General features: G+C 35.9%; 1 protein-coding gene and 1 pseudogene across 4 annotated transcripts in view; both read right to left on the bottom strand.

Moving 5' to 3' along the window:
* The window catches only part of ZRANB3 (zinc finger RANBP2-type containing 3), a 297735-nt gene that overhangs the window by 146720 nt on the left and 124060 nt on the right, over positions 1–26955 (bottom strand). For all 4 annotated transcript variants that reach the window (XM_027132316.1, XM_027132307.1, XM_027132325.1 and 1 more), the window contains 2 exons: positions 2983–3161; positions 158–389 (listed from right to left, as the gene is read on the bottom strand). In XM_027132316.1, coding sequence (XP_026988117.1) covers positions 158–389; positions 2983–3161 — 411 coding nt within the window. The remainder of the gene's footprint in view (positions 1–157; positions 390–2982; positions 3162–26955) is intronic.
* On the bottom strand, positions 19470–20295 carry LOC113625107 (cytochrome c oxidase subunit 7C, mitochondrial pseudogene; annotated as a pseudogene).

The raw sequence follows: 26955 nt of genomic DNA, 5'->3' as shown, positions 1-26955 counted from the left end.
GTCATGGTAAAAGATATATTTAACTATAAATAGATATCTAGAATTTCCCAATGTGCTCTTATGGCCTTTGAGGCATCTGATTTAAAATTAAAAACTGCAAAAAACAGTGATTGATTCAATTCTTTTTTTAAAGCCCAGAGTATAAGGATTTTAATACCTCTTCAGGTCTTCCAAGTGCTGGAGTTCCTGTAAGAAGAATGGCTCGTTTGGCTTTCTGTACTACTGGCAATAAAATCCTGCTGCGAGTTGCATTTCTGGACTTCATGTAGTGTGATTCATCTACAATAACTACTTTGAAGTTCTGATTATTCAGTGCATCTATCAAAGTCTCTGCATCTGTGGTTAAAAGACCATAACCCAGAACTGTCACTTTGCTGGTCGATATTCTCCTAGAAAAGAAAATCCATGTACTTTAAAAATATTTTAGTAACCAATTTATCATTAAAAAAATACATTTCTTTGGGAAGAAATGCAGAGGAGAAAGAAGAGGAAAAATAAGAAGAGATGGTACTACCGCTGAAACCCAGTATCTCTTAAGATTTTACCATCTTCAAATATGACAAATCAGAATCCAAATTTTAAATTTGGTTAACAAAACCAAATTTTTGGTTAACTGGTCTTTGGAATATTTTGACATCCAGGTAGCCACATTTACTAGGATAAGTACATTACTTTCTGAGAATATTTGCTTCCATGCACCTAGAATCATGCATAAAAAAAGTAGATACTCAAAGATTAGTTAACTATTCAATGAAGCCTTCCCACAAACAGGATAGCAGTGTTTTTCAGCTGAGGTGCTGTTGTGATTTCGAGCAAGATGATACTTAGTATTACAGGTCTGTCCAGAACACTTCAGGGCATTTCACATTCTTGAACCCTCCCATTAAAGGCCAATAGAGTCCTTGTCATTTTGACAACAAGTGAGGTCCTGGCCCTGGGGTGACAGAGTGTGGGGAAAAGAGGAGGAGGGTACCACCTCACACAGAGACACATTGGGCTAAAGTTATCTCTGATCTTTTGGACTATCTCTATAATTCACGTATCTATAATATTCTTTATCAAACTGTAATGAAATTATTCATTTATATATTTATTTCCCTTATTATATCATAAGATGGGCTGAGGACAGGAAATGTGTCTTTTTCAGCTTTGTATGTACAATGCTACGCTCCCAATGAGTTTGTAGAATGAAATAATTATACAAATAAATGCATTAACAATAAAACATATCACTCTTGTGTTTTCTATATCACCAGTGAAAAACACATGACAGTGTCAGTCTTCTGCAGTTCTCTACTCTCTAACAGAAAAGTCAGATCTCCTAAAGAGCCAGTACTAACATGAATTTTTTTTTCTTAAGGACAACTACATTTAATTCCTGGATAAATCTACTTAATATAGAGTCTTAAGAATTTCCTACTGTACTCAAATACCAGAAAAAGCTGCAGAAGAAAATTTTAGGGTTAATATCACTTAGATATACTAAGAGCAATATACAGAAGACAAGGGCTTCAAAGGTCACTGTAGCTGCTATCCTGCCACATCTTGACTAGTGGACAGTCCAGGAATAACTGGCATGACAAAAGGAGGTATATGTATTTGCAGTAAATACATGTTGCCACATGTTGCTATATACCTAAAGCTGTTTTCTTTAAGTACCTGGAAGACATTGGGTAAGTTTTTCTGCCCTTAGCTAACGTCCTGCAGAAAAGTTACACTGTAGGGTTGTAGTACTATCAAACATATCCCAACTATTATTTAAATAAAAATACTAGCCACTATTTAATCGCAATATATTTCCAAAATAACAATAAAAATTAGAAGACCTAAATGCTATTAAAAATGATAGAGGAGAAATATTTTAAAAATACTTAAATTTAACTTTTAAATAAGGTATAGCCTACAGAAAATGACTATAAAGGCCTTAATAAATTCTACATTCTCTAAATTCTTGTCTTAAATTTTATGCAGTTTTATTGTAAGAGAGAAAATTTATAATTATTGCATACATTTTATTTTGACCATGCAAATAGGGTCTAAATTTTCTTCGGCCCAGGAAGACATATTTCATTGAATTAGAGTTCCAAGGTTGAAAGAGAAAAAGGCTGCCATCTATTTTATCTGGGTCCTCCTTCCACATTTACAAAGGCCACCTTTATTTCTACAAACACTCTTTATGTTTACAACCTTAGAGAATACAATATAGTAGAATACTACCACACACGCACAAAAAAATCTAAGTATTAACATTTATTTCTAGTAGGTACATCGTTTTTTATTTGTGGATGAGAAATTGGTAATTTTCAACTTCTGAGAACATGATAATTTGCATGATTCACCCAGAAACTCAGTGTAATAAATTATTAATATTCAAATTGATTGGTTTATTCAAATTGATTGGTTTTTTCCAATGGCTAGAAAACAAAAGGAGAAAAATACAGTAGCTATACTATGACTGATTTTTAGAGTAAGGACTTCAAATAACCACAAAATAAACATTTTCAATATAGAAAATATTAAAATTATAAATTAAAATAAAAAAGTAAAATTGCCTAACATTAATTTTCAGTTATACATAAAACTTGCATACTAACAACTTAGAAAGCAAACCCAGCCATAGTTGCTGATAATAAAAGCTCAAAATCTTCAAGTTAATCCTTGAAAAGTTGTAAAATTTGTTTTTCAACCCTACAATAGTCTGCTTAAAGTAAATTTAAGGTATATACAGCATAGGTATATTCATATATTTTTAAAGCATGTATACTTTACATTTACTTTAAAAATATACCATAAAGGAGCTTATGACATCAAATACACAGTTGGGTTTTAGATAAATAATTCATATTTTAAAGTGTAAAATAAAATTCGCCATATTACTCTCTTCATTCCAAATTCTGTGATAATCTCATTCTAAACATGGCTATATGCTAAATACACACAGGAGGGCTTTTCTTTTCTTAAAGATTAAAAAGTTGTTCTTACCCAACATCAGTTTTATTCTGGATAACATTGATTTCTTCTGGACCCAGCTCTGGGATCCATTTCTCTATTTCTTCTGTCCAAGGGTACCTCAGAGATGAAGGGACCACGATTAAAAGTGGCCATTCCTCCTTATAGAAGTAAGCGATGCCAATTGCCTGAATTGTCTTTCCTAGACCCATCTAAATTAAAAATAAATAAATGCTAAAATATTTTGAAAGAAAATGTTTATCAAATATTTTATTTAAAAGTATTATCAAAATAATTTTCCAATGTAAAATCATCTGGATTACACAGTTAATAAAGAGCTCAAGATTATCATGACATTTAAAATTTATTAAGAAAATTATATTATTTTCAAGTCATTTGTGATTGAACTTAGAGACAAAAGGACCACTAATTTAAATAGTAGTTAAACTGGTTTCAAACAAGGTTCTACTGTATAGCACAGGGAACTATATTCAATAACCTATGATAAACTGTAATGGAAGAAAATATAAAAAGAATATGTACATATGTAACTGAATCACTTTGCTATATAGCAGAAATTAACACAACATTGTAAGTCAACTATACTTCAATTTCAAATATCAAAAAAATTAGTTATACTGATTTCATACAACTTAATTTTACAAAGATGTATGTGACCATGTATAATTCTCCTCTTGGAGAACACAAGAGTAAATACCTATACAGTACAATATCATGTAATTTTAAAGCTAGAATAAGTCCTAAATCATGCACATTTTACAACAGAAGTAAGTACAGAGAGGTTAAACTATTTGTTGAAGTTCACAGTTAACTGGATGAAAAAGTAGTATGAAAGCCCACATCACTGCTGTCTCGATTGTTTTCATAGTTATATCACACTGCCCGATCTCTAAGCTGTTCCCATTTAAAAACTGGTTACTAAATGAATGTCTATAGTGGTTTTGTTCATAATAGCCAGAAACTGGAGACAACCCAGATGTGCTTCAACTGGTGCATGAATAAAAACTGTGGTAAATCTATACAATGCAATACCATCTAGCAATAAAAAAGGAACAAAACTGGTATAGACAATCTTATTTACAAAGCAGAAACAGACACAGACATAGAGAACAAACGTATGGATACCAAGGGGGAAGGGGGGTGGGTGGGATGAATTGGGAGATTGGCATTGACATATATGCACTACTGATACTATGTATAAAATAGAGAACTTCCCTGATGGCACAGTGGTTAAGAATCTGCCTGCCAATGCAGGGGACATAGGTTCGATCCTTGGTCTGGAAAGATCCCACATGCCACAGAGCAACTAAGCCCGTGTGCCACAACTACTCAGCCTGCGCTCTATAGCTCGCGAGCCACAATTACTGAGCCCACATGCCACAACTACTGAAGCCAGCGCGCCTAGAACCCGTGCTCTGCAACAAAGAGAAGCCACTGCAATAAGAAGCCCATGCACCACAACAAAGAGTAAGCCCCGCTTGCTGCAACTAGAGAAAGCCTGCGTGCAGCAATGAAGACCCAACACAGCCAAAAATAAATAAAATAAAATAAATTTATTAAATAAATAAATAGTGTTTGTTCCTTTAAAAAAATAAAATACAATAGATAACTAATGAGAACCTACTGTATAACACAGGGAACTCTACTCAGTGCTCTGTGGTGACCTAAATGAGAAGGAAATCCAAAAAAGAGAGGATATATGTATACGTATAGCTGATTCACTTGGCTGTACAGTATAAACTAACACAATATTGTAAAGCAACTATACTGTAATAAAAAAAAAATCTCAAATGCATTTTGCTAAGTGAAAGTAGTCAGACCCCCAAACTAGGTACTACATGATTCCATTTTTATGTCATTCTGGAAAAGACGAAACAACAGGTACAGAAAGCACACCCAGGGGCTGTGGGGTGGGAGGAGGACAGCAGCATGTGAGAAGATCTGGGGACTAACTGAACTGTTCTGTATCTTGTGGTGGCAGTTACATGCCTGCATGGAAGAACTCATGGAACTGTACACTAAGAAAGGTGAATTTAGAAGGGAGGGATAAATTAGGAGTTTGGGATTAGCAGATACACACTACTATATATAAAACAGATAAACAACAAGGACCTATTGTATAGCACAGGGAACTCTATTCAATATCTTATAATAACCTATAATGGAAAAGAATCTGAAAAAGAATGGATATATACATATACATATGTATAAGTACAACTGAATCACTTTGCTGTGTGCATGAAACTAACACAACATTGTAAGTCAACTATACTTCAATTAAAAAAAAAAGTGAATTTACCTAAAAGGGTGAATTATACCTCAATAATCCTGTCTTTGCAAAAAAGTAGTTACTATTATGAACCACGAGAAAGACTAAAAGACATAGACCCTGCTTACAAGACTCTTCAAGGAGAAAAAAGACAGAAACATAAAACAATTTAAAATAAGTTTTAAATGCTGAGTGAAATGAAAGAAAAAAGAGAAAAATAAAGTTGTGGACTTTTAGCAAGCTTCCATTATGGAAACATGGTAAATGGAATGCAGGAAGTGATTTTGTTTCTGACCTGGCATATAGTAAGTGCTCAGACATTATTTGAAGGTATGAGTGAATGGATGACTAAATAAAAATCAAGGACTTTAAATTCTCTGGGACAGGCAAGACCAAGGCACAGGAAAGGTGTTTACGATTTTTAACAAAAGGGAGGAAGGTAACTGAAAAGTATTTAGTCCAAGAGCAATTATATTTTTAGTTACCATTTCAAAGTTTTGAGGCATAACATTCAAGTACAGAGTCAAAACAAAGTCTAAAAGCTTTCAGTGTTGAAACAAGATGCAGGTGAAGATAAAACATTTTTTCTACCTAGTATTTTAAGAGTAAAATTGAGGATAAGTTCGGCAGGGCTTGTTAACAGGTTAAGGTAACTTAGGAACTGACACACACACATACACAAAGCACCCTACATATTTTATTATAAAATTAAATAATTTAACACCTTAATATTCTCTATCTCTTTCCAAGAAGTAGCACACAACCCAACCTTTAGGCCTGCACAGTCAAATTTAAGATTCACCTAGTGGTAAATCTTAGCCCTAAGAGAAAAGAACAAGCTTTCACATAACTTAGTTTTGTAAATCCGAACCAAAGAGTAATTATGCACCAATATAGAGTATAATGACTGATATGTTTCCTTGTCCTCAAAACCTGCCAATCCTCAGAGCTGAAACCACTTAAACAAAATTCTGGGACCAAGTTAGTTCCAAGGCAGTAGAAATTTAAGAATTATAGATCATCACCTGGCTTGAGATCATTAGTGTTGCTTCTTTCCTGCAACAACTCTGACCATGAGCACAGTTCCAGGAACTGAGCCATGGCCTTATTTTGTGTGTGTAGACCATACCACGAACCTGTGCCCTAGTTATGAGTCCCTGGTTTTGCTTCCTTCCATGATTTCATCACTCATTTTCTTAATTTCAATTTCTCTAGAAATAGGGGTCTGTTTTGCTTCCCTGATATCCTGGGAAATAGGATTCTTTCTCTGGGACTCAGATTCTATCACCAGGTCCTTACCTTTTGCTTGTTGCTAAATTTACTTAGTGCCAATCACCTGCCTACCTGGACTTTGGTGCTCTTCACTTAGTGTGACTAACAGTGTTCTGTGTTGGCCTGCCAGGCACCCACTGATAAACTAGTTTCCAAAATTTCCTAATATTGTCTGCTACTGAGATCAAGGATGTAGGTCTTTCCAGATACTATAAAACTCTTATCAGAGGAAAACACAGGCAGGACACTCTTTGACATAAACTGCAGCAGTATTTTTTTGGATCTGTCTCCTAGAGTAATGGAAACAAAAGCAAAAATAAATAAATGCGACCTGAATAAACTTGAAAGTTTTTGCACAGCAAAGGAAACCATAAAAGAAACGAAAAGACAACCCACAGAATGGAAGAAAATATTTGCAAATGATGTGACCGACAAGGGATTAATTTCCAAAATATACAAACAGCTCGTACAGCTCAATATCAAAAAAACAAACAACCAAAGCAAAAAATGGGTGGAAGATCTAATTAGACATTTCTCCAAAGAAGACAAACAGATGGCCAACAGACACATGAAAAGATGCTCAACATCACTAATTATTGGAAAAATGCAAATCAAAATTACAATGAGGTATCACCTCACACTAGTCAGAAAGGCCATCATCAAAAAGTCTACAAATAGTAAATGCTGGAGAGGGTGTGGAGAAAAAGGAACCCTCCTACACTGCTGGTGGGAATATAAATTAGTGCAGCCACTATGGAAAACAGTATGGAGGTTCCTTTAAAAACTAAAAATAGAGTTACCATGTGACCCAGCAATCTCACTCCACAGCATGTAACTGCAGAAAACTCTAATTCAAAAATATACATGCACGGGGATGTTCATAGCAACACTAAACCCAGTAAAAAAAACCAAGCCAGTCTCCTTTCCTTGTTTTCTCCAGCTATTTTCATACCTGCTTAGGAGCCTACCCTGCTCTCCCTGGAAAGCAGTATGTGAGTAAATAAACTTTTTCACATCCTATTGACATCTGTGCGGCATCATCATTCTGGACATCTGAACCAAATTTTGGGTGAAAGAGTCCGTTCTGCCTCTTTAGGGTGACAACAGCCAAGGAAAGCCATTCCTCAATATACATCAATAAGCAGGCATTGTGAACTAAATGAAAAGTTTTCCTTGAGTTTCGTTAGCTTGAATGAAAAATCTCAGAATCTGATTAACTTGGAATCACTGAAAAGAATGAATTTCTGAATGTGCATACCTGATTGAGGTATCTGATTTATCTGAAGATAATACCCTATCCTGGCTGGAGAATTCACCTAAAAAATGAAATTCCCATTAGTTTTTATCTAGTTATTTTTCATGGTAACAACCCCAAATCTTCTATTCATCATCTCTTTGTTAAAAGATCATGTAGTTAAATGACTAATGGTGATTTCTACAAATTAGAAAGATAATCAGTTGCTAATGTTCTTAGGTATTTATTTTTTAAATATTTGCTGTTGATTGTTCCTTTTTTCGGCACCATCAGTAGAAGATAAAGTTTGATAGGACAAACTCTAACAAAACATGATTCCAAATTAAAAAATAAAAGTATATTAGTGTAATTTCATGTTCCCATTAAGGAAAGAAATTATACATAGCATAGAATAGCTGAGCTCTAGATAAAATTTATCAATAGGAAAATAATTGGCTGAAACTACTTTTCCCCTAGAAATAAACTTTTTAATTATGTACATATAGGTGGTTCAAAGCTCTGAGCTCTAACTACCACAGAATTTGTTAAAGTGGAACCGTCCAGTGTTTCATAATGATTAAGCCTAAATCACCTACTTGGAACAAAAGCCTTGACTCAGTAATAATACAACTGTTTAGGTTAACTACATAGGAAGAATTAAAAAGAATACATTAACTTCAAGAGAACATTTTTTCAATATTTTCAAAATAATGAATCACTATTATACTGAGGAGAACAATTTTAGGTTTTCTAAATGTCTTTTTCCATAAAATTAAGAGCAACTAAATAACAATGATCCTAACTGACAAACTGAATTTCAGTTTCAATTTTTTGTATTGTGATGGCTTTTATACAGCAATTGTATACAAAAGATGCCTGCTGATTGAAAATTTTTTGAAACTAGAAAATTTCGCCAATTTTACAGTTATAAGCAGCTTGTGGATTGTCTTTAGAATAGGTGGCCTATTTGTTCTAGAAGATACCCCTTTGGAGGACTTTTAAGGTATGTAGACTTTAAATCTTAATGAGGAACTAAATTAAGTAAAGAAACCCACATAGAAAAATGTTAGACTGAAATCCTATGTTCTATTATTTATCATTGTTAAGGAAGTGTATGTTTTAGCAGAAGTATTTAAATGTTCTTAATTTTCTTTCCTATATAGAGGTTTAGATGGTATATCTGAAAATTATTGTTTATTCTTAAAGGGGAAAGAGAGAAAGAGAGAGAGGGAATGGTGTGTGTGTGTGTGTGTGTGTGTGTTCATTCATGTGCTCTTGTCTCACACGGGACTAGGAGCAGGAAATAGACCACAGGAATATGGACATACAGGCCTGATCTTCTCTTTACTCAAGAATGAAGAGGCTATGCTTTGGGAAATGTGCTGTCACACTTCCCTGATGGTCTGGCTCTTCCTCATGGATTGAAGCAAGCTTTCCCGTGAAGGAAATACACTAGGATCATGTGAGGCTGGAAAGGAAGTAGGCCTTAGAGGGCAGCAGGACAGGGCAGAAATCTTCTCTCTCTAAAGACAAAGACACTGAGTTGAGGCTGAAGCACTTGAGTGAACTCGAGTAGGCCTCTACTCCAAAGCACGGTTCATGATGCCCATGAGAGGGATAGCAAAAAGTGAAGCAGTGAGAAGCCTCTGCAATGAACAGAGAGGCTGGATCTGAGCAAATGTGCTTGAAGAATACTATTTCTAGTTTTAGCAGTTAACTGCTACACCCTTAGTGTTGTAGTTTTATTCTAACCAAGTCTCTAGGAAATTTTATTAAAAGTCACAGCTTTACAAATGGGGTAAAGTATTATCAACAGACAAATCTGAGTAGAGTATAGGGATGTTCTTTGTACTATTCATATTCCCGCAACTCTTCTGTAAAGACGAAGTAACTTTCAAATAAAAAACTGGAAAAAAAAAAGTTACTGCTCTATGATCTATTGTCGGTTGTGCTGAGAGGAAGGACAAGAGGGCTGTCCTATATTTTAAAAGGAGTGGCCAAGAAGAAATGCTTCTAGACTATTCCAGACAGTACTAAAAGGAGAAAAACTTCTAAATTCTCTTTAAACTATTTTAAAAAGTCAGCAAAACATGGGTACTAAAACATGAAAGGCAGCACAAAAGATAATCAAAGATCAATTTCACATGTGATTATTGAGAAAACACTTTAAGGAGACTAAGAATATAGAATTCAGTAGACCTTTAATAGAATAAATAACATGACCAAGAGGAGTTCAAGTACAGGAATAAAAAAACTTTTCAGTGTAAGAAAGTCTGTTACTATAATTCACAACGTTAATAAATCAAAGGGAAAATGTCATATGATACCCCTTAGATGCTGAAAAGGCAACTAAAAAATTTGACTTTAATTTTTGAGAAAACTCTTTATTATTAACTATTACTAAAAGGAAAATCTCTTCACATTAGAAAAAAGTACGTATCTCAACCAAAAAGGCTGTACCATGTTTAATGGAGAAAAAACGTTCCCACCAATATCAGAAACAGGAGAAAGAAATGACAAATATAAACATTAGAACAGATGGGCAAAAAGTGTATTAGTTGCAAATAATGTGACCACGTACATAGAAACCAAAAGAATTAATAGAAGAATGATTACTACTATTGGTAGTAATACCTAAGTATCACCTAAAGAATTTTGGTAAGTGGCTACTTCCAAATTATTATGAAAAAAGTCTGGTCCTTCGAAGGAATATTCAAAACAGAGCAATGAAACAGAGGAGAATGTAGAAGCAAGACATATATGGGAATTTAGCATGTGATAAAGGTGGCATTTTGGGGGAAAAAATGGTTTATTCAACTAATGATGTTAGGAAAATTAATTAATAAAGGAAACCAGAATATGTTGCCCCAAAATATGCCTCTCTGACATAAAAATTATTTTGAGCTGAAGGCAATTAAGAAGTACTAAATGCAGAAAAAACTCCCTCCTTCCCACCTAAAGGCAGGAAATAAATTTTCCTTTTCCTGGAGACAGACTCTTATCAGTCCAGGAAGGCACCAGAGGAATCTACAAACAAACTTAGTTAAACTTATCTTCCTAGTTACATTTTCACCATTTACTACTCCTAGCCCAAACTCCTTTGCCTGGTCAATTCTTCACAAATTTATTGTCTGATTGTCTGAAAGGTATAAAAACTTCCTGCTCTGGTCACTTCTTTGAGTCTTCATTCTCTTGTGATGGCTCTCATGTATATGAAAAAATTCAATATAATTTGTATGCTTTACTCCTGTTTATCCGTCTTTGTCAGTTTACTTTTCACAGCCAGCCAGGGACCCTAAGAGGGTCAGGGAAAACTTTTTACTCCTCTACACTAACCACTTGGAAAAATAATACAAGTAGGTCTTTGCCTCACCCCTCACTAGAAGTCAATTTCCAGAAAGATCAAATATTTATATACTGGGACTTCCCTGGTGGTCCAGTGGTTAAGACTACATCCTTCCAATGCAGGGAGCGTGGGTTTGATGCCTGGTAGAGGAACTAGGATCCCACATGCGGCATGGCATGCCCCACCCTCCCCCCCCCAAAAAAAATATATACACACTAAGAAGTAACACATATAAAAGTGATAGAAAAAAGATGTGTAGAAATAAAAATAAAAACAGAGTAGACATTTAAATTCATTACATCAAATCCAAAAAGCATAAAGGAAAATACAAAAAGAACTACGTGGAAACCAAAAAAAACCCAGAATTGTAATACAAATGACTAAAGGCCAAGTTCCTCAATTTATGAAAAGTTTCTACCAGAAAGGAAAAAAAAAAAAAAAAAAGGGGACAAACAATCCAACAGAAAAATGGAGAAAAGAACTGAATAACCCACTCACATATGTAAAGTACATTCAACAACCATCAAAAGATGCCCAAGGTCACTCATACTTAGGGATGAAGAAATCAAAACTTTGAGAACCCATTTTTTCACCTACAGAATAAGATGAATAAAAACTAAAGATTTGATAACAGTGTTGGAGCAAGTTTGGAGAAATTTACACTTGTACACTATTGTAGATATAAATAGTGATTTGACCATCCAGCAAGTCCAATACTTTGACTTTATTCAGGGATATACTTGCATAGTATGCTGAATCATTAAAGAAGAGACCAGTTAGAGAAATTATGGTACCTCCATACAATGAGATATTATCTAATCATTTAAAAAAATGAAATAGATCTATATGCTGATATGGAAAGGCTGGTAAGTCATAGGCTGCAAAATAGTATGTGGAAAAGAAAAATAGTATGGTAAATATGATCCAGTTAGTATTGAGAGAGAGAAGGGAAGAGGGGAGAAAGAAAGAGAGAAGGGGGGGCAGGAAGAAAGGGAAGAAGGGAAGGAGGGAGGATGGAAGGAACTACTGATAGTGTTACCACTGGAGGGAGGGCCTGCAGGGGTAGGACCGGAAGGAAAATGCTGACTTTGAGCTCGTATTAAGTCTTCCGTGCAGTGTGCATATCCCGTCTGAAAAAATATTACTTGGAGGGGGATGGTAAAAGACAGAGAGAAAAGTTCTTTTAAAAATATGCAAGAAGCTATTCAAGAAGTAGCAAATTTCTGAGTATTAAATTTAAGTGTTGGGCTTCCCTGGTGGTGTAGTGGTTGAGAGTCCACCTGCCGATGCAGGGGACACGGGTTTGTGCCCCGGTCCGGGAAGATCCCACATGCCACGGAGTGGCTAGGCCCGTGAGCCATGGCCACTGAGCCTGAGCGTCCAGAGCCTGTGCTCCGCAACGGGAGAGGCCACAACAGTGAGAGGCCCGCGTACCACAAAAAAAACCACTTAAGTGTTTATGCCAAAATCTGGTCATCAACTGTAACCTTATAACAAAGTCAGTCTATTAAAGTACTCTGACATTTAGGTGGGGTGGGGGGTGGTGGAGGAGGGAGAGGAATAAGGAGAGGGAGCAACATGAATTAAACGCACATATTTAAGTGCAGAATGAAAGAACTCTTCCAAAAGAAATAATGGTAAAACTCACACGTAAGGAAAAATGAAGAAGCAAAAAATGTAGAAGCCTAGGGTTGCATGTCTCATCCTATTTCTGCTGATGATAAGGTCAAGACTCAGAGTAAGTCACTTTTCTTAATATGTTTGGATTTTCAATCTGTAACAGTGTGGAGGCTATGTATTATATTACTCATTTCAAGGGAATAAGTGGGAAAATGTATAAGGAATAATTTATGTTTCCTGGGGAAAAACAATTTCACTCAATAAAAGAAAGAACAATCGCAATGTTTTGAACTACAGAACACAGAAAGGAAAACAATGAACACAGACTATAATATTTTAGAAGAATTTTGAGTTATACGTGTAATGCGGGCAGCAATCTGTCAAAATCTTCTGTGATGTTCATTGAAGGGTAGCAGAATATGCCACCCCAAAATATGCCTCTTTGGCATAAGGATTACTCTGTGCTATATTTTTGAGAAATAGCACACACAGGAAAAGCTATGAAGATGAAGTAGAAGTTACCCTTTTGAAAGGAAAATTTATAAAAGAAAACTCTATTTTAAGGGCATCTCCCTCTCCATACCTGGAATAGAGGGATGACTCTTAAATTACAAGAAACTCTTACCAATGAAGAAGGCACTGACAAATCCACACAACAAATCTTACACTTGTTAACCATGCTTTTCCTGGAAACTTCCTATAAAACCCCTCCTCCACCCCTGGCCCCTGCCTTATTTCCTTTGTGTTTAGCTGAACATGGTATTTAAGGTGGTGGCTTGGGCCATTTAAGGAATTTTACTCGTTTCCTAGGTATCTCCCCTGTATACATGTTAATAAACTCCTGTTCGTTTTTCTCTTGCTAATCTGTATTTTATTACAGGGATTCTCAACCAAGAATTGGGAAGCATAGAGGAAAAATTATTTTTCCTCCTCTACATTCATATTTAATCTTAAAATGGTCACAAGATAGTAAAAATGAGGTAACTATGATGTAACAAGTTCAGATGTATATGTATTACCATTCAACCATTACTACTCCTAAGGTACAATTTGAATTAATAAAAGATCATGGGGCTTTCCTGTTGACATAGTGGTTAAGAATCCGCCTGCCAATGCAGGGGACATGGGTTCAAGCCTGGTCCGGGAGAATCCCACATGCCACGGAGCAACTAAGCCCGTGAGTCACAACTACGGAGCCTGCGCTCTACTGCCCGTGTGCCACAACTGTTGAAACCCACGCACCTAGAGGCCATGCTCCACAACAAGAGAAGCCACTGCAATGAGAAGCCCGCACACCACAACAAAGACTAGGCCCCCCTCACCTCAACTAGAGAAAGCCTGCACACAGTGACAAAGACCCAATGCAGCCAAAAATTAATTAACTTTTTTAAAAAGTTCATGATAGAATAATACAGATTGATAATGCTCGATAGTTCAGAAGTAGATGTTCCATTATTTTTCATATCTTAAAAAATCTGTTTTGTAATATTAAAATCACATGAGAGGGCTTCCCTGGTGGCGCAGTGGTTGAGAGTCCGCCTGCCGATGTAGGGTACATGGGTTCGTGCCCTGCTCCGGAAAGATCCCACGTGCCGCGGAGCGGCTGGGCCCCGTGAGCCATGGCCGCTGAGCCTGCGCGTCCGGAGCCTGTGCTCCGCAACGGGAGAGCCCACAGCAGTGAGAGGCCCACGTACCGCAAAAAAAAGAAAAAAGAAAAAATCACGTAAGTGAACTCTAATAAGATTCTTTACATTTTCTCCGTATGTATTATAGGATTAGTGCCTTGGCAATTTCTTGAAAATGAGAGCCCAAAACAACACAAAGAGCACAAATATAGATGCTTAGGGGGAAAAAAAAGAAAGAAAAAAGGAAAAAAAGAAAACATGATCCAATCTTTTGGTAATGTTCTAGGTTCTTAAAATCTATTATACTTATGAATCATTTGGATATTAGTTAAAAATTCAGACTCTAAGGCACCAAATCCCCAAATCCTGACTTGAAAGAACTGGACTTTTAAAATAAGGGCCCCTAAAGCAATTCTCATGGGGATGGCTCTCAGGCTGCATTTTGAGAATAACTACTCTAAAGATTAAACCTTAGAGAAAAATATCTCAGAGTGCTTTTGCCTAATTTTTTGCCATTTTCTCCCCAGGAGAAAAAAAAGAGAAAAACCAAACTTAACGTTTTCAGGATTTTATTCTTGAACTTCTTATTAATTGCTGGAGAACCTTGTTCCTTAACTGATTTTCAACTCCAATTCTAAGGCAGTATAAACACAGTGCTTTCTATTTCGCTATATAGTATACAGAATAACTTAAAAATATATATATCTTTATTGGAGTATAATTGCTTTTAGAATAACTTTAACAAAAACAGAATTTGGCTTCTAACTTCATAATCTATTTAGATAAACTAACAATTTAATAGAAAAAGAATTTCAGAAGTTTAATAAAGGCTCTGGAAAGGATTCTAATTTGTGTATTAATTTGATCATCTGTTATTTCAGGTAAGCAAAGCACTATATTTAAGCCATTATAAACAAAACTGTTTAACAACTGGAGGAATAAATAACTTACATCACTAAAATTTCTAGTTGTAATGAACAGAGACATCAAAAAGAGTGCATTTAAGGAAAGAAAAATGTATGAAAAATACAAAATTATCCATGTTGTATAATAACGCTATGAATATGCTGATCACAAATGTAAACAAAGGAGTCTTTCAAAAGTATATGAAAACAAGGACTAAGAAACAAAAGAAAGACAGTGAACATTTGCACTTGGCAAATTGATTATTGCCAATAATGATCAGAGATCAACTTGACCAGAGATTTTATAAAAGAGAAAACGATTCTTTACTTGGATAGTGTAAATAATTACAGCATGGTGTTTTATATCCTTTTTTATGTGGTAACACTATAATTAATTTGAAGACAACATCAGAATAAAGAATAAAGAACCTCATGTTGAAATTCAGACAGTATATTAAAATAATATTTTCTTCATTTATATAATCGTGGTGGAAGTGAAGTAAATAAATAAGGTCACCACTTATTTCTGACAAGAAGAAAATTACTTTTGCTTTCAAAATAAGAAATCAAATGCAAATCAATCAAAAGATTCAGAGAAAAAATTTTACGAGGTTATTAGAATGTTTTCAGTTGAACTAGTACTTGTATTAATCTGTCATTCTTGTGTTGACACATAGCAATCACTTTAGAACCATTAGAAAGAAACTGAAATTTCAATCCAGTAATTTTAAAAATGTAAATTAAGCAATGTCAGAGATTCACTACTCAAATTCAGAACTGAGACCCATTTAAAATGGGTCATATATTATAATACAAAGGAAGTAAAAAGGAAGCCTTCATAAGTTTTTTTTTTAAGAAAAGAATAATAAATGGTTACATAAAATGAAAAGCGAACAAGCAAGAAGAAAAAAAATGCTAACCACATCTTCTACCACTTGCCAAAATGCCACTACTGACTAAAAATAGAGCCCTACTGAGTTGGGTAGATAGCTGTCAAAGGTTAAAAAGTAAAGGATGATCATCAAAGACTGGGATTAGGCATTATTTACTGAAAAGGAAACAAGAATGTGAATCCAATAAGGCTGCAAAATCAATTTGTCATTCTAAGGAAAAGACATGGAATGCTATCAAAAATAAAAATTGCTGTTTAAATTGGCTTAGGCAATAAAGAAACACTAGGACTATTAAGAAATAAGAAAGAGAAAACCAGGAATGTTTGTAAACATTAAATACCTAAAAATTAATTTTTATATGTTTAGAGAATATTTAAAGAGATGATTTTGGGGGCTAAAAATCAACCAACCCACATCAAGATAAAATTTCCTGGGTCCGAACTATAAAGTCTTTCCCTCTAGAGTGGAATTTGTATAGATTGTTTCTGTATTAGACAGAGTTACAGATAATTTCTCCTACAATGCAATGTCACATGAACCCCAGGGAAGTATTATATAGCAAAGTGAAATATATTTGGTTTCTAACATTTTTATTGGATAGGGATGTGCCTTGTTTTCCCAATATAACTAAATATATTGTAGAATAACTTCTGTGATCTTTCTCTTCCTTTGTCTTCTACTAGAACTAATAATGGCTCCAAATTTCTTAAATGAATCTATATACAGAATATGCTCAGAAGTGCACAGCCCGTCAATTATTATTTAAGGAATTCAATTTTACTCCATAAAAAGAAATGAGATATGTCAAAATTATGATAATGGAATCATATGCTAGTCACAGACCTCATTTATTAAATATTATCCATGTCAAAATAAAAAATTGATTCTCGTTTTTTTTTTTTGTTTTTTTTTTGCAGTACGCAGGCCTCCCACTGTTGTGGCCTCTCCCGTTGCGGAGCACAGGCTCCAGACGCGCAGGCTCAGCGGCCATGGCTCACGGGGCCCAGCCGCTCCGCGGCATGTGGGACCTTCCCGGACCTGGGCACGAACCCATATCCCCTGCATCGGCAGGCGGACTCTCAACCACTGCGCCACCAGGGAAGCCCCTGATTCTGGTTTTATGGAACCAGTTGACTAGAGAAAATGTATATATCTGAACTTCAGAAATTTTAGTGAAAATGTTATCTAAGAAAATTGTCTTATGACACAAATTCAAATTGGCTTTAGAATCAAAATAAATGTTACTTGCAAAGTATTAATAAGTATAACAATAAATAATAAAAGTTAATTTATACGGAGAAGTTGCATATGTTAAGATCTAACCTGGGCTTGACTTGACTTTACGAAATGCTAGTGATGTTAAAAATAGAGAAAACAGTTCATTAGATTCATTTCAACACTCTGTCATAAACTAATAAGGTAAAGAAAATTTAAAATACTATAAAAATGTTGGAATAAAAAAGTAATGGGGCTTCCCTGGTGGCGCAGTGGTTGAGAGTCCGCCTGCCGATGCAGGGGACACGGGTTTGTGCCCCGGTCCGGGAAGATCCCACATGCCGCAGAGCAGCTAGGCCGGTGAGGCATGGCCGCTGAGCCTGCGTGTCCGTAGCCTGTGCTCCACAATGGGAGAGGCCACAATAGTGAGAGGCCCGCGTACCTCAAAAAAAAAAAAAAAAAAAAAAAAATTAATGAATGTTAGGAATTAATGGTAAAATTTTAAAAGAAACTCAATTGAAAAGTTGATATATTATGAATAACCTAAAATAGGGATTTTAAATAAAAGTGTACTGAAAAGTGAAGGAATAGCTGATATTACTTCATTTATTTTTTCTAATGTTATTTATCATTAATAGCCTCAGTACTAATATTAATAAAAATATATAAAGAGTCATTTCATTTTATGTGTAAACTCACTTAAGACAGGGAAGCAAAAGGCCTTGGAGTAGCAAAAATGAAGACTAACTAAGAAGCAGACACAGGCCAGAGGTTAAGACTCCGCGCTGTCACTGCAGGGGGTGCAAGTTCTATCCCAGCTCAGGGAACTAAGATCCCACATGGCGCACGGCACAGCCAAAAAAGAAGCAAACACGTAACTTAAAACAGTCTAAGAGATTTAAGTAAAGGGCCTAACTTGTCTCAGTAGTTGATAACTTTGAGTAACTAAAAAAAGGTTAAATTGGGCTTCCCTGGTGGCACAGTGGTTGGGAGTCCGCCAGCCGATTCAGGGGACACGGGATCGTGCCCTGGTCCGGGAAGATCCCACATGCCGCGGAGCGGCTGGGCCCGTGAGCCATGGCCGCTGAGCCTGCGCGTCCGTAGCCTGTGCTCCACAATGGGAGAGGCCACAACAGTGAGAGGCCCGCGTACCGAAAAAAAAAAAAAAAGTTAAATTATGCTTTCAAATGTCATGGCAAAAAAAACTGAATGCCTCGCCGTTCTATAAACTTTTACTCTCTGGAAATATGTCATTTACTATAAAACAACAGGAAAATATTATCATTGTTAAAAAATATATTGTAGGCAGGAATTCCCTGGTGGTCCAGTGATTAGGATTCGGTGCTTTCACTGCCATGGCCCGGGTTCGATACCTGGTTGGGGAACTAAGATCCTGCAGGCCACGTGGCGTGGCCAAAAAAATAAATAAATAAAAATTTAAAAAATAATATATATATATGTATATATACAAATGTGTATATACATATAGTGGTTTAATTTTCTTTCTTTTGTTAATGCATTAAGTTTATTTACAAACATATTTAGTATGTTGAGTTTGTTGAATTAAGAAAAATATATGCATAACATGAGAGTTGTGAAGTTAAGTTTTACTTGGGGGAAAATGAAGACTGAAGCCCGGGAGACAGCGGTTCAGATAACTCTGAGAAACTGCTCCTGAAGAGGCTGGGGGAGGAGCCAGGATATATAGGAGTTTTGCAACAAAGAGCAAGTAACTGGGACGTCAAAAGACTATCTTAAATAAAGAAAACCAGATATCTCAAGTTAAGGAACTTAGCGCTTTTCTATGTATGGAAAGATCCAAGAGTCTGGGCTCACAGAAATCATCCCTTTGATGTGCACCTTAGCTATCTGGGACCTGTATTTTCACATCCTGAGTTTCCTCAGGGCTCACCGCAGGGAATGGCTGCAGTCTGATGGCTGCTAGATGGCAGGTATTCTTTTCAGCCCCGAGTTTCCTCAGGGCTCACCAGCTCACTTTGGAGGGCTGCAATCACTGGTGACTGTGACATCCTTTGTTTATTGATATGGCAGGAAATATTCCATTTATAAATATTCCATTCCATTTATAAATATTCCATTTATCAAGTTCAAGAGTCAGATCTTTTTTCAAAGAGAGTGCACCTCTTAAAATACTCCTTTTCATATGTGTTTCATGGATTATTTTTTAAGCAGTTGGTCTCTTACTACAAAGAAAGGTTCAGCAAATCCAGATCCAAAGTACAAAGTGATCATAAGTAGTAACTGCTACTTGTTTTCCACTAGAATAGTAAATACTTCCCTGGACCCTCCTCATAGTGGCTCCTACGCACCACAGGGGCTGTGAACCTCCAGACAGTCTGTCCCAGCACAGCTCTGTCGGAAACTGTGAAAGGCACAAAGACTGAAGGTGGAAGAAATGGAGGTAGCACACCAAGCCTTCCTTTCCTCACGACCTTGTTCCCCTGTGTCTAGTTTAACTTTCTGAATTAACTTTATAGCTTGAGAGAAAGAAAATATGATTAAAACTTGCAGAGAATGCCAAAGATTGACTCATTCTACTGAAAATTTTTGGATCACTTATGAATAAAGTTAGATAAAGGTTAAGAAAGATACATACTTCACATCACTGTAATACAGAAAAAGAAGACACTAAAGAATCGAGAAAAGCAGTTTTTAAACTTTTAAAAAGCAATGTAAGCCATTTTCAAATAAAACATTACACAGAAACTCAACATTTATCAAGGAGAAAAAGTGAGGCAGCTGTAGCTGAAGTAAAGCAGAAACTTCACAGCCTCATACCCTCGAGTCTCAATCTCAGTTCTGTGAAAATACAGTTCACAAACACCGGAAAGTCAATAAATTCGTCAATTTACCTTTTTTCAGTGCTGGCTTTATACTTTCCTCTTCTGTAAGACTCACCTTAAATCTACCTCCTTTACAAAGCATTCTGACTTAATCAAGCTGGAATTAATGTTTCCTTCCACAAAAGTACCATGGAGGTTATATTGTAAACTTAATTTCCAATATTTCTAGTAGTCTACATTTTACATATATCATACAGAGACACACACTCCACAACCTTCATTTCCTGATTGAAAGCTTCTCAGATAGTGGACATGTTTCTTAATCTATATTCATAATAATTTTTCAAATAGAAGACCCTCAATAATATACAGGGGTAAAAGGTAGGTTAATCAATGGCTAAAGAAAAAAATGTTTAAAATCTTCTAATGTAAAGAAATAAGACTTGGATTGATAACAATCCCTAGCTGCTATCTGTGAAAAGTCTGGAGCAGAATTGTTGTCCAATTCCCAGTGCAGATGTGGCCCCTTAGGGCTGTTCAAGTTCTGTGGAAACTTAAGTCCATTACTTTAAAAAAAAAAAAAAAAAAAAAAAGCAGATTATGGGGTGATAATTAATTTTAACCTCCCCTCCAGATTTTAAATAATTTCTATCCCATTAAGAACATTTCAGTTAATAAAAATTGGTGAGGCAGGAACGTTTGCAACATCCTCCTTACAATGTACTTGGAAGTATTACTATATAATAAAAGTGCCTTAGGGTGACACAATGGCATTAGTGCTTTGTGCCTTTCAATGCTTATGTGAGTTATAAACATTATATTCCAGGAAGATGCTTTGTGTCTGACTCTATCTGGGTACGGTTTAACTCACCATTGCTGTCCCCTCTGCATTTCATTTTGAATCTTGTCCAAGACTATGGAGAGAACATTGCAATAGCCCAGCTGTGCAAAACAGCAGGAGCCCTGAGCAAAATTACATCATTCCCTAAAGAAATCAGGGTAAACTTCTTTAAAATTGAAAATGAAATCAGTTGCATTAGTATTACACATTTCAAGTGTTCAAGATAAAAACATTTCAAACTGAGGATGACCAGAAGGAAGCAAGACAACTCAATGCTAAACATTTGTTTTTTTTAAGTTGATTTTCTTTTTCTTCTTCTTTTTGGCCATACAGCGCGGCATGTGGGATTAGTTCCCCGACCAGGGATCGAACATGTGACCCTGGCATTGGAAGCACAGAGTCTTAACCACTAAACTGCCAAGGAAGCCCTATGCTAGACATTTTAATAGTTTTTTTAAAAAGACCCCTGGGCTTCCCTGGTGGCGCAGTGGTTGAGAATCTGCCTGCTAATGCGGGGGACACGGGTTCGAGCCCTGGTCTGGGAGGATCCCACAGGCCGTGGAGCAAATAGGCCCGTGAGCCACAACTACTGAGCCTGCACGTCTGCAGCCTGTGCTCGGCAACAAGAGAGGCCACGAAAGTGAGAGGCCCGTGCACCGTGATTAACAGTGGCCCCTGCTTGCCACAACTAGAGAAAGCCCTCACACAGAAACGAAGACCCAACACAGCAAAAATAAAAAAAAATTAAAAAAAAAAAAGACCCCAACCTCCAAATCCCACTTAGAGGAATCTTTTCTCCATTATCTCTATGCCACAAGAATAATTAGAGGTGGGTGGTAGTGGACATAATTTAAAGTACTGGTGACTATAGACAAGATGTCCCTTTTGTTCAGATAAAGAGATGCTTATCTGAGATGAGCCCAAAGGTCTCAAACCAACAACAACAATTAATGAGACAAAAGAAGTTCTCTCTCTTTTTCTCTTATTCATTCATTCAGAAGGCATTAACTGGAAATCTACTATTCCCTAGACACTGCTACCTAGATATGGCTTGAGTCCTAGGAGTTCCAATCTTTGGGAGAGAACCAGTAAAGTACACTAGAACATGATTCAAACTAAAGTAGAAGTGAGAGCACATAGGAACCAAGAGGCTCAAAGGCTGGTGATACAGAGGTGATACAGATGGTGACACAGAGGAAGTGATATTTGAAGAGGGTTTTAAATGATGCTTTTGTTAGGTGAACTTGGGGAAAGATGGGGACACAAAAGGAAAGGAATTAATCAGAAATAGAACAGCATATATAGAGATAGCAAAGCTTAAAAAGTCATGGTGTTTGGGAACAGAATAGGGGAAAGGAATATCTGAGATATATTCCTCCTGTTCCTTACGTAAGTAATCTCATGAGAAAAGTATTATTACTCCCAAATGTATATAAAGAAACAAAGGCTCAGAGAGATTAACCTATCTAATATAACATTTATAATAAGTGGTAGATATTATAATAGGTAGGGAGATGGAAGTGTCACTAGAATTGATGCCAGAGAAGGGGAGAAGAGAATAGAAGACACAGGTAGCGACTATGATGTAGTGCTTTACTTTATAGGCAACAGGGGGAAATGGAGAATTTGAGGAATACAACTCTAGCAGCAGTAAAGAGTAGCTATTTTCATTTGATTCAGCTTTGGCCTTTGTAAAACAAAGGGAACACTTCCTAACTCATTCTACAAGGCCAGCTTTACCCTAACACCAAAAACAAAGATATTATTTTAAAAAACCCCAAAAACCTACAGATCAATACCTCTCAGGAACACAGATGTGAAAATCCTCAACAAAATTTTAGCAAACCAAATCTAGGAATGTATAAAAAAGAATTATATACCATGGCCAAGTAGAATTTATCCTAGGTATGCAAGACTGGTTCATCAACACTTGAATGTGAATAAATGTAATCCATTACAACAATAGACTAAAGAATAAAAAAATCATATGACTTTATCAACTGATGCAGAAAAAGCAGCTGACAAAAACCAAATCCCAATCATGACAAAAGCTCTCAGAAAACTAGGAACCCAGGGGAATTTCCTCAATTTGATAAAGAGTTATCTACAAAATACCTACAGCTAACATCATACTTCATGGTGAGAAACTGGACACTTTCCTCCTAAGACTGAGAACAAGACAAGGACGTCTTGTCTCACCATTCCTATTCAACACTGTTTTAGAAGACCTAGCTAGTACAAAGAAAAGGATACAAAAGGTATATAGATTGTAGATATGATATTATATATAGAAAATCCAGAAGACTCACCAAAAACTGTGAGGGCTAATCAACATACCCAGTAAAGTTGCAGAATACAAAATCAATATATAAAAATCTGTTGCATTTCTAGTCACTAGCAACAAACTGTCAGAAAGAGAAATAAAAGGAAAAAACCCTGTAATTGCATCAAAAAGAATAAAATACCTTGGAATAAATTTAACCAAGGACGTGAAAGACCTGTACACTGAAAATTATTAGGACATTGATGAAAAAACAGAAGACATCAAAAAGAGGAAAGATATTTCATGCTCATGGAGTGGAAGAATTAATATTGTTAAACTGTCCATACTACCCAAAGCAATCTAAGATTCTATGCAATCCCTATCAAAATTAAAATGGCATTTTTCACAAAAATAAAACAATCATAAAATTTGTTTGAAACCACAAAAGACCCCAATAACCAAAGCAATCATGAGAAAAAAGAACAAAGCCGTGGCATCATGCTCCCTGATTTTGAACTATATTACAGAGTGATAGTAATCAAAACAGTATGGTATTTGCATAAAAACAGACATATTGATCAATGGAACAGAACAGAGCCAAAAATAAACTCATGACTATATGGTCAATTAATTTATAACAAAGGAACCAAGAATACACAGAGGGGAAAGGACAGGCCCTTCAGTAAATAGTGTTGGGAAAACTGGATGGTCACATGCAAAAGAAAGAATGAATTTTGATCCCTATTTTACACTACACACAAAAGTTAACCTAAAATGGATTAAAGACTGGAATGTAAGATCTGAAACCATAAAACTCCTAGAAGAAAACATAGGGGGTAAACTCCTTGACATCAGTCTTGGCTATGATTTGGAATTTGACACCAAAAGCTAAGGAAAAAAAAGCAAAAATAAACAAGTGGGATTATCTCAAACTAATAAAAAGCTCTGCACAGCAAATGAAATCATCAACAAAATGAGAAAACAACCTCTAGAATGGAAGAAAATATTTGCAAACCACATATCTAATAAGAAGTTAATATCCAAAATATATAAGGAACTCCTACAACTCAACAGCAAAAAAAGGCCCCACAAACAAAAACAAAAACCCAATTAAAAAATGGGCAAAAGACCAAATAGACATTTGTACAAAGAAGACATACAGATAACCAACAGGTACATGAAAAGATGCTCAACATCACTAATCATCAGAGAAATGCAAATCAAAACCACAATGAGATACCACCTTATACCTATTAGAATAGATATTATCAAAATAAGAAATAACAAGTGTTGATGAGGAGAAAAAGGAACCCTCCTGCACTGCTGGTGGGGAAAAAAATTGGTACAGCCACTGTGGTTGAAGGTTTCTCAAAAAATTAGAGATAGAACTACCACATGATCCAGCAATTTCAATTCTAGGTATTTATCCAAAGAAAATGAAAACACTAACTAAAAAAGATACATGTGCTCCCACGTTCACTGCAGCATTATTTACAATAGGCAAGACATGGAAGCAACCTGTGTCCATCTACAGATGAATGGATAAAGAATTTGTGAGATAAATATATATATATATATATATATATATAAACACACACTCACACAGAATATTATTCAGCCAGTTGTGACAACATGGATGGACCTTACAGGCATTATACTAAGTGAAATAAGTCATACAAAGAAAGACAAGTACTGTATGATCTAATTTATTTGTGGAAACAAAACAAAACTGAGCTCATAGATACAGAAAACAGATGGGTGGTTGCCAGGGACTTCTCTGGTAGTCCACTGGTAGAAGAATCCGCCTTCCAATACAAGGGACACGGGTTCGATCCCTGGTCGGGGAACTAAGATCCCATATGCCCGGGGGGCAACTAAGCCCACACGCCACAACTTTTGAGCTTGCACACCTCCAGGAGACAGCCCACGTGCTGCAAACTACAGAGCCCACGCACCCCGGAGCCTGCACGCCACAACTAGAGAGAAGCCCACGCACTGCAATGAAAAATCCCGCTTGCTGCAACTAAGACCTGACGCAGCCAAGAAAATAAATTAAAAAAAAAAAAAAGATTGGTGGTTGTCAGAGGCAGGGGATTGAGGGTGGATGAAATAGGTGAAGAGGGTCTAAAGGTACAAACTTTAAGTCATAAAATAAATAAGTCATGGGGATGTAATGTACAGCTTGGTGGCTGTAATTAATAATAATGCACTGTATATCTGAAAGTTGCTAAAAGAGTAGATCTTAAAAGTTCTCATCACAAGAAAAATAATTTAGTAACTGTATGGTAACAGATGTTAACTAGACTTACTGTGGTGATCATTTTGCAATATATACAAATATCAAATCATTATGTTGTATACCTGAAACTACATATAATGTATGTCAATTATACCTCAGTACAAAAAAAAAGGAAAGAAAATTACCGATGAGAAAAAAAATCAAAGAATTTCTAAATAAACGGAGAGATAGTCTATGTTCATGGACTAAAGACTCACATCGTTAAAGTTTCTTCCCAACTTGGTCTATAGATCTATAGATTCTTCCCATCTTTACCTATAAATGCAATGCAATCCCAGTCAAAATCCCAGCAAGCTGTTTGTAGAGACTGAGAAACTGATTCTAAAATTTATATGGAAAGACTAAGGACCTAGAATAGCCAACACAGTACTAAAGAAGATGAACAAAGTTGGATGAATCACACCACACAATTTCAAGTATTATTATAAGGCTACAGTAATCAAGACAGTGTGGTACTGGTGAAAGAATAGATATAGATCATTGGGACATAAGAGAGAGCCTAGAAATAGACCCATACAAATGAAGTCAACTGATCTTTGACAAAGAAGAAAGCTAATTCAGTGTTGAAAGGATACTCTTTTCAACAAATGTTGGTGGAATAACTGCACATCCTTATCTTTATACCCAAAATGGATCACAGACCGAAGTGTAAAGTGACACTATAAAACTTCTAGAAGACAACAAAAGAGAAAATCTAGGTGGCCTTGGGTGTAGCAATGAGGTAGAAGACCAAAAGGATAATCAATGAAAGAAAAAATTGATAAGCTGGACTTCATTAAAGGTAAAAACTTCTGCTCTGTGAAAGAAACTTTTAGAAGAATAAAAAGACAAGTCACAGCACTGGAGAAAATATTTGTAAATCACATATCTGATAAAGGACTTGTACCTAAAATATACAAAGAACTCTTAAAACTCAACAACAAAAAAGAAATAATCCAATAAAAAAATGGGCAAAAGAACTGAACAAAGATCTTGCCAAAGAAGGCTTAGAGATGGAAAATAAACAAATGAAAGGATGCTCAATATCATATGTTATTAGAGAACTGCAAATTAAAAAATAATGAAATATAACTATACCCAGTACAAAGGCTAAAATTAAAAAAAAATTTTTTTAAACTGACAATACCAACTGCTGGTGAGGATGCAGGACAAGGGGAATTCTCATTCATTACTGGTGGGAATGCAAAATGATACATTTCTGAAGACAGTTTGACAGTTTCTGACAAAAGTGAACATAGTCTCACCATGTATTATGGGTTGAATTGTGTCTCCCCCCACCCCCTACCAAAAGATATATTGAAGCCCTATTCCCTCAGTATTTCAGGATGTGACCTTATTTGGATATAGGGTTGTTGCAGATGTAATTGGTTAAGATGATGTCATACTACAGTAGGGTGAG

This window comes from Aethalodelphis obliquidens, unplaced genomic scaffold (genome assembly GCF_003676395.1).
Source record: "Aethalodelphis obliquidens isolate GAN/ISIS:26980383/991018 unplaced genomic scaffold, ASM367639v1 scaffold2, whole genome shotgun sequence".
NCBI lineage: Eukaryota > Metazoa > Chordata > Mammalia > Artiodactyla > Delphinidae > Aethalodelphis > Aethalodelphis obliquidens.
Note: the sequence above shows the minus strand (reverse complement) of the source record. Positions and strands in the feature narration are given on the sequence as shown.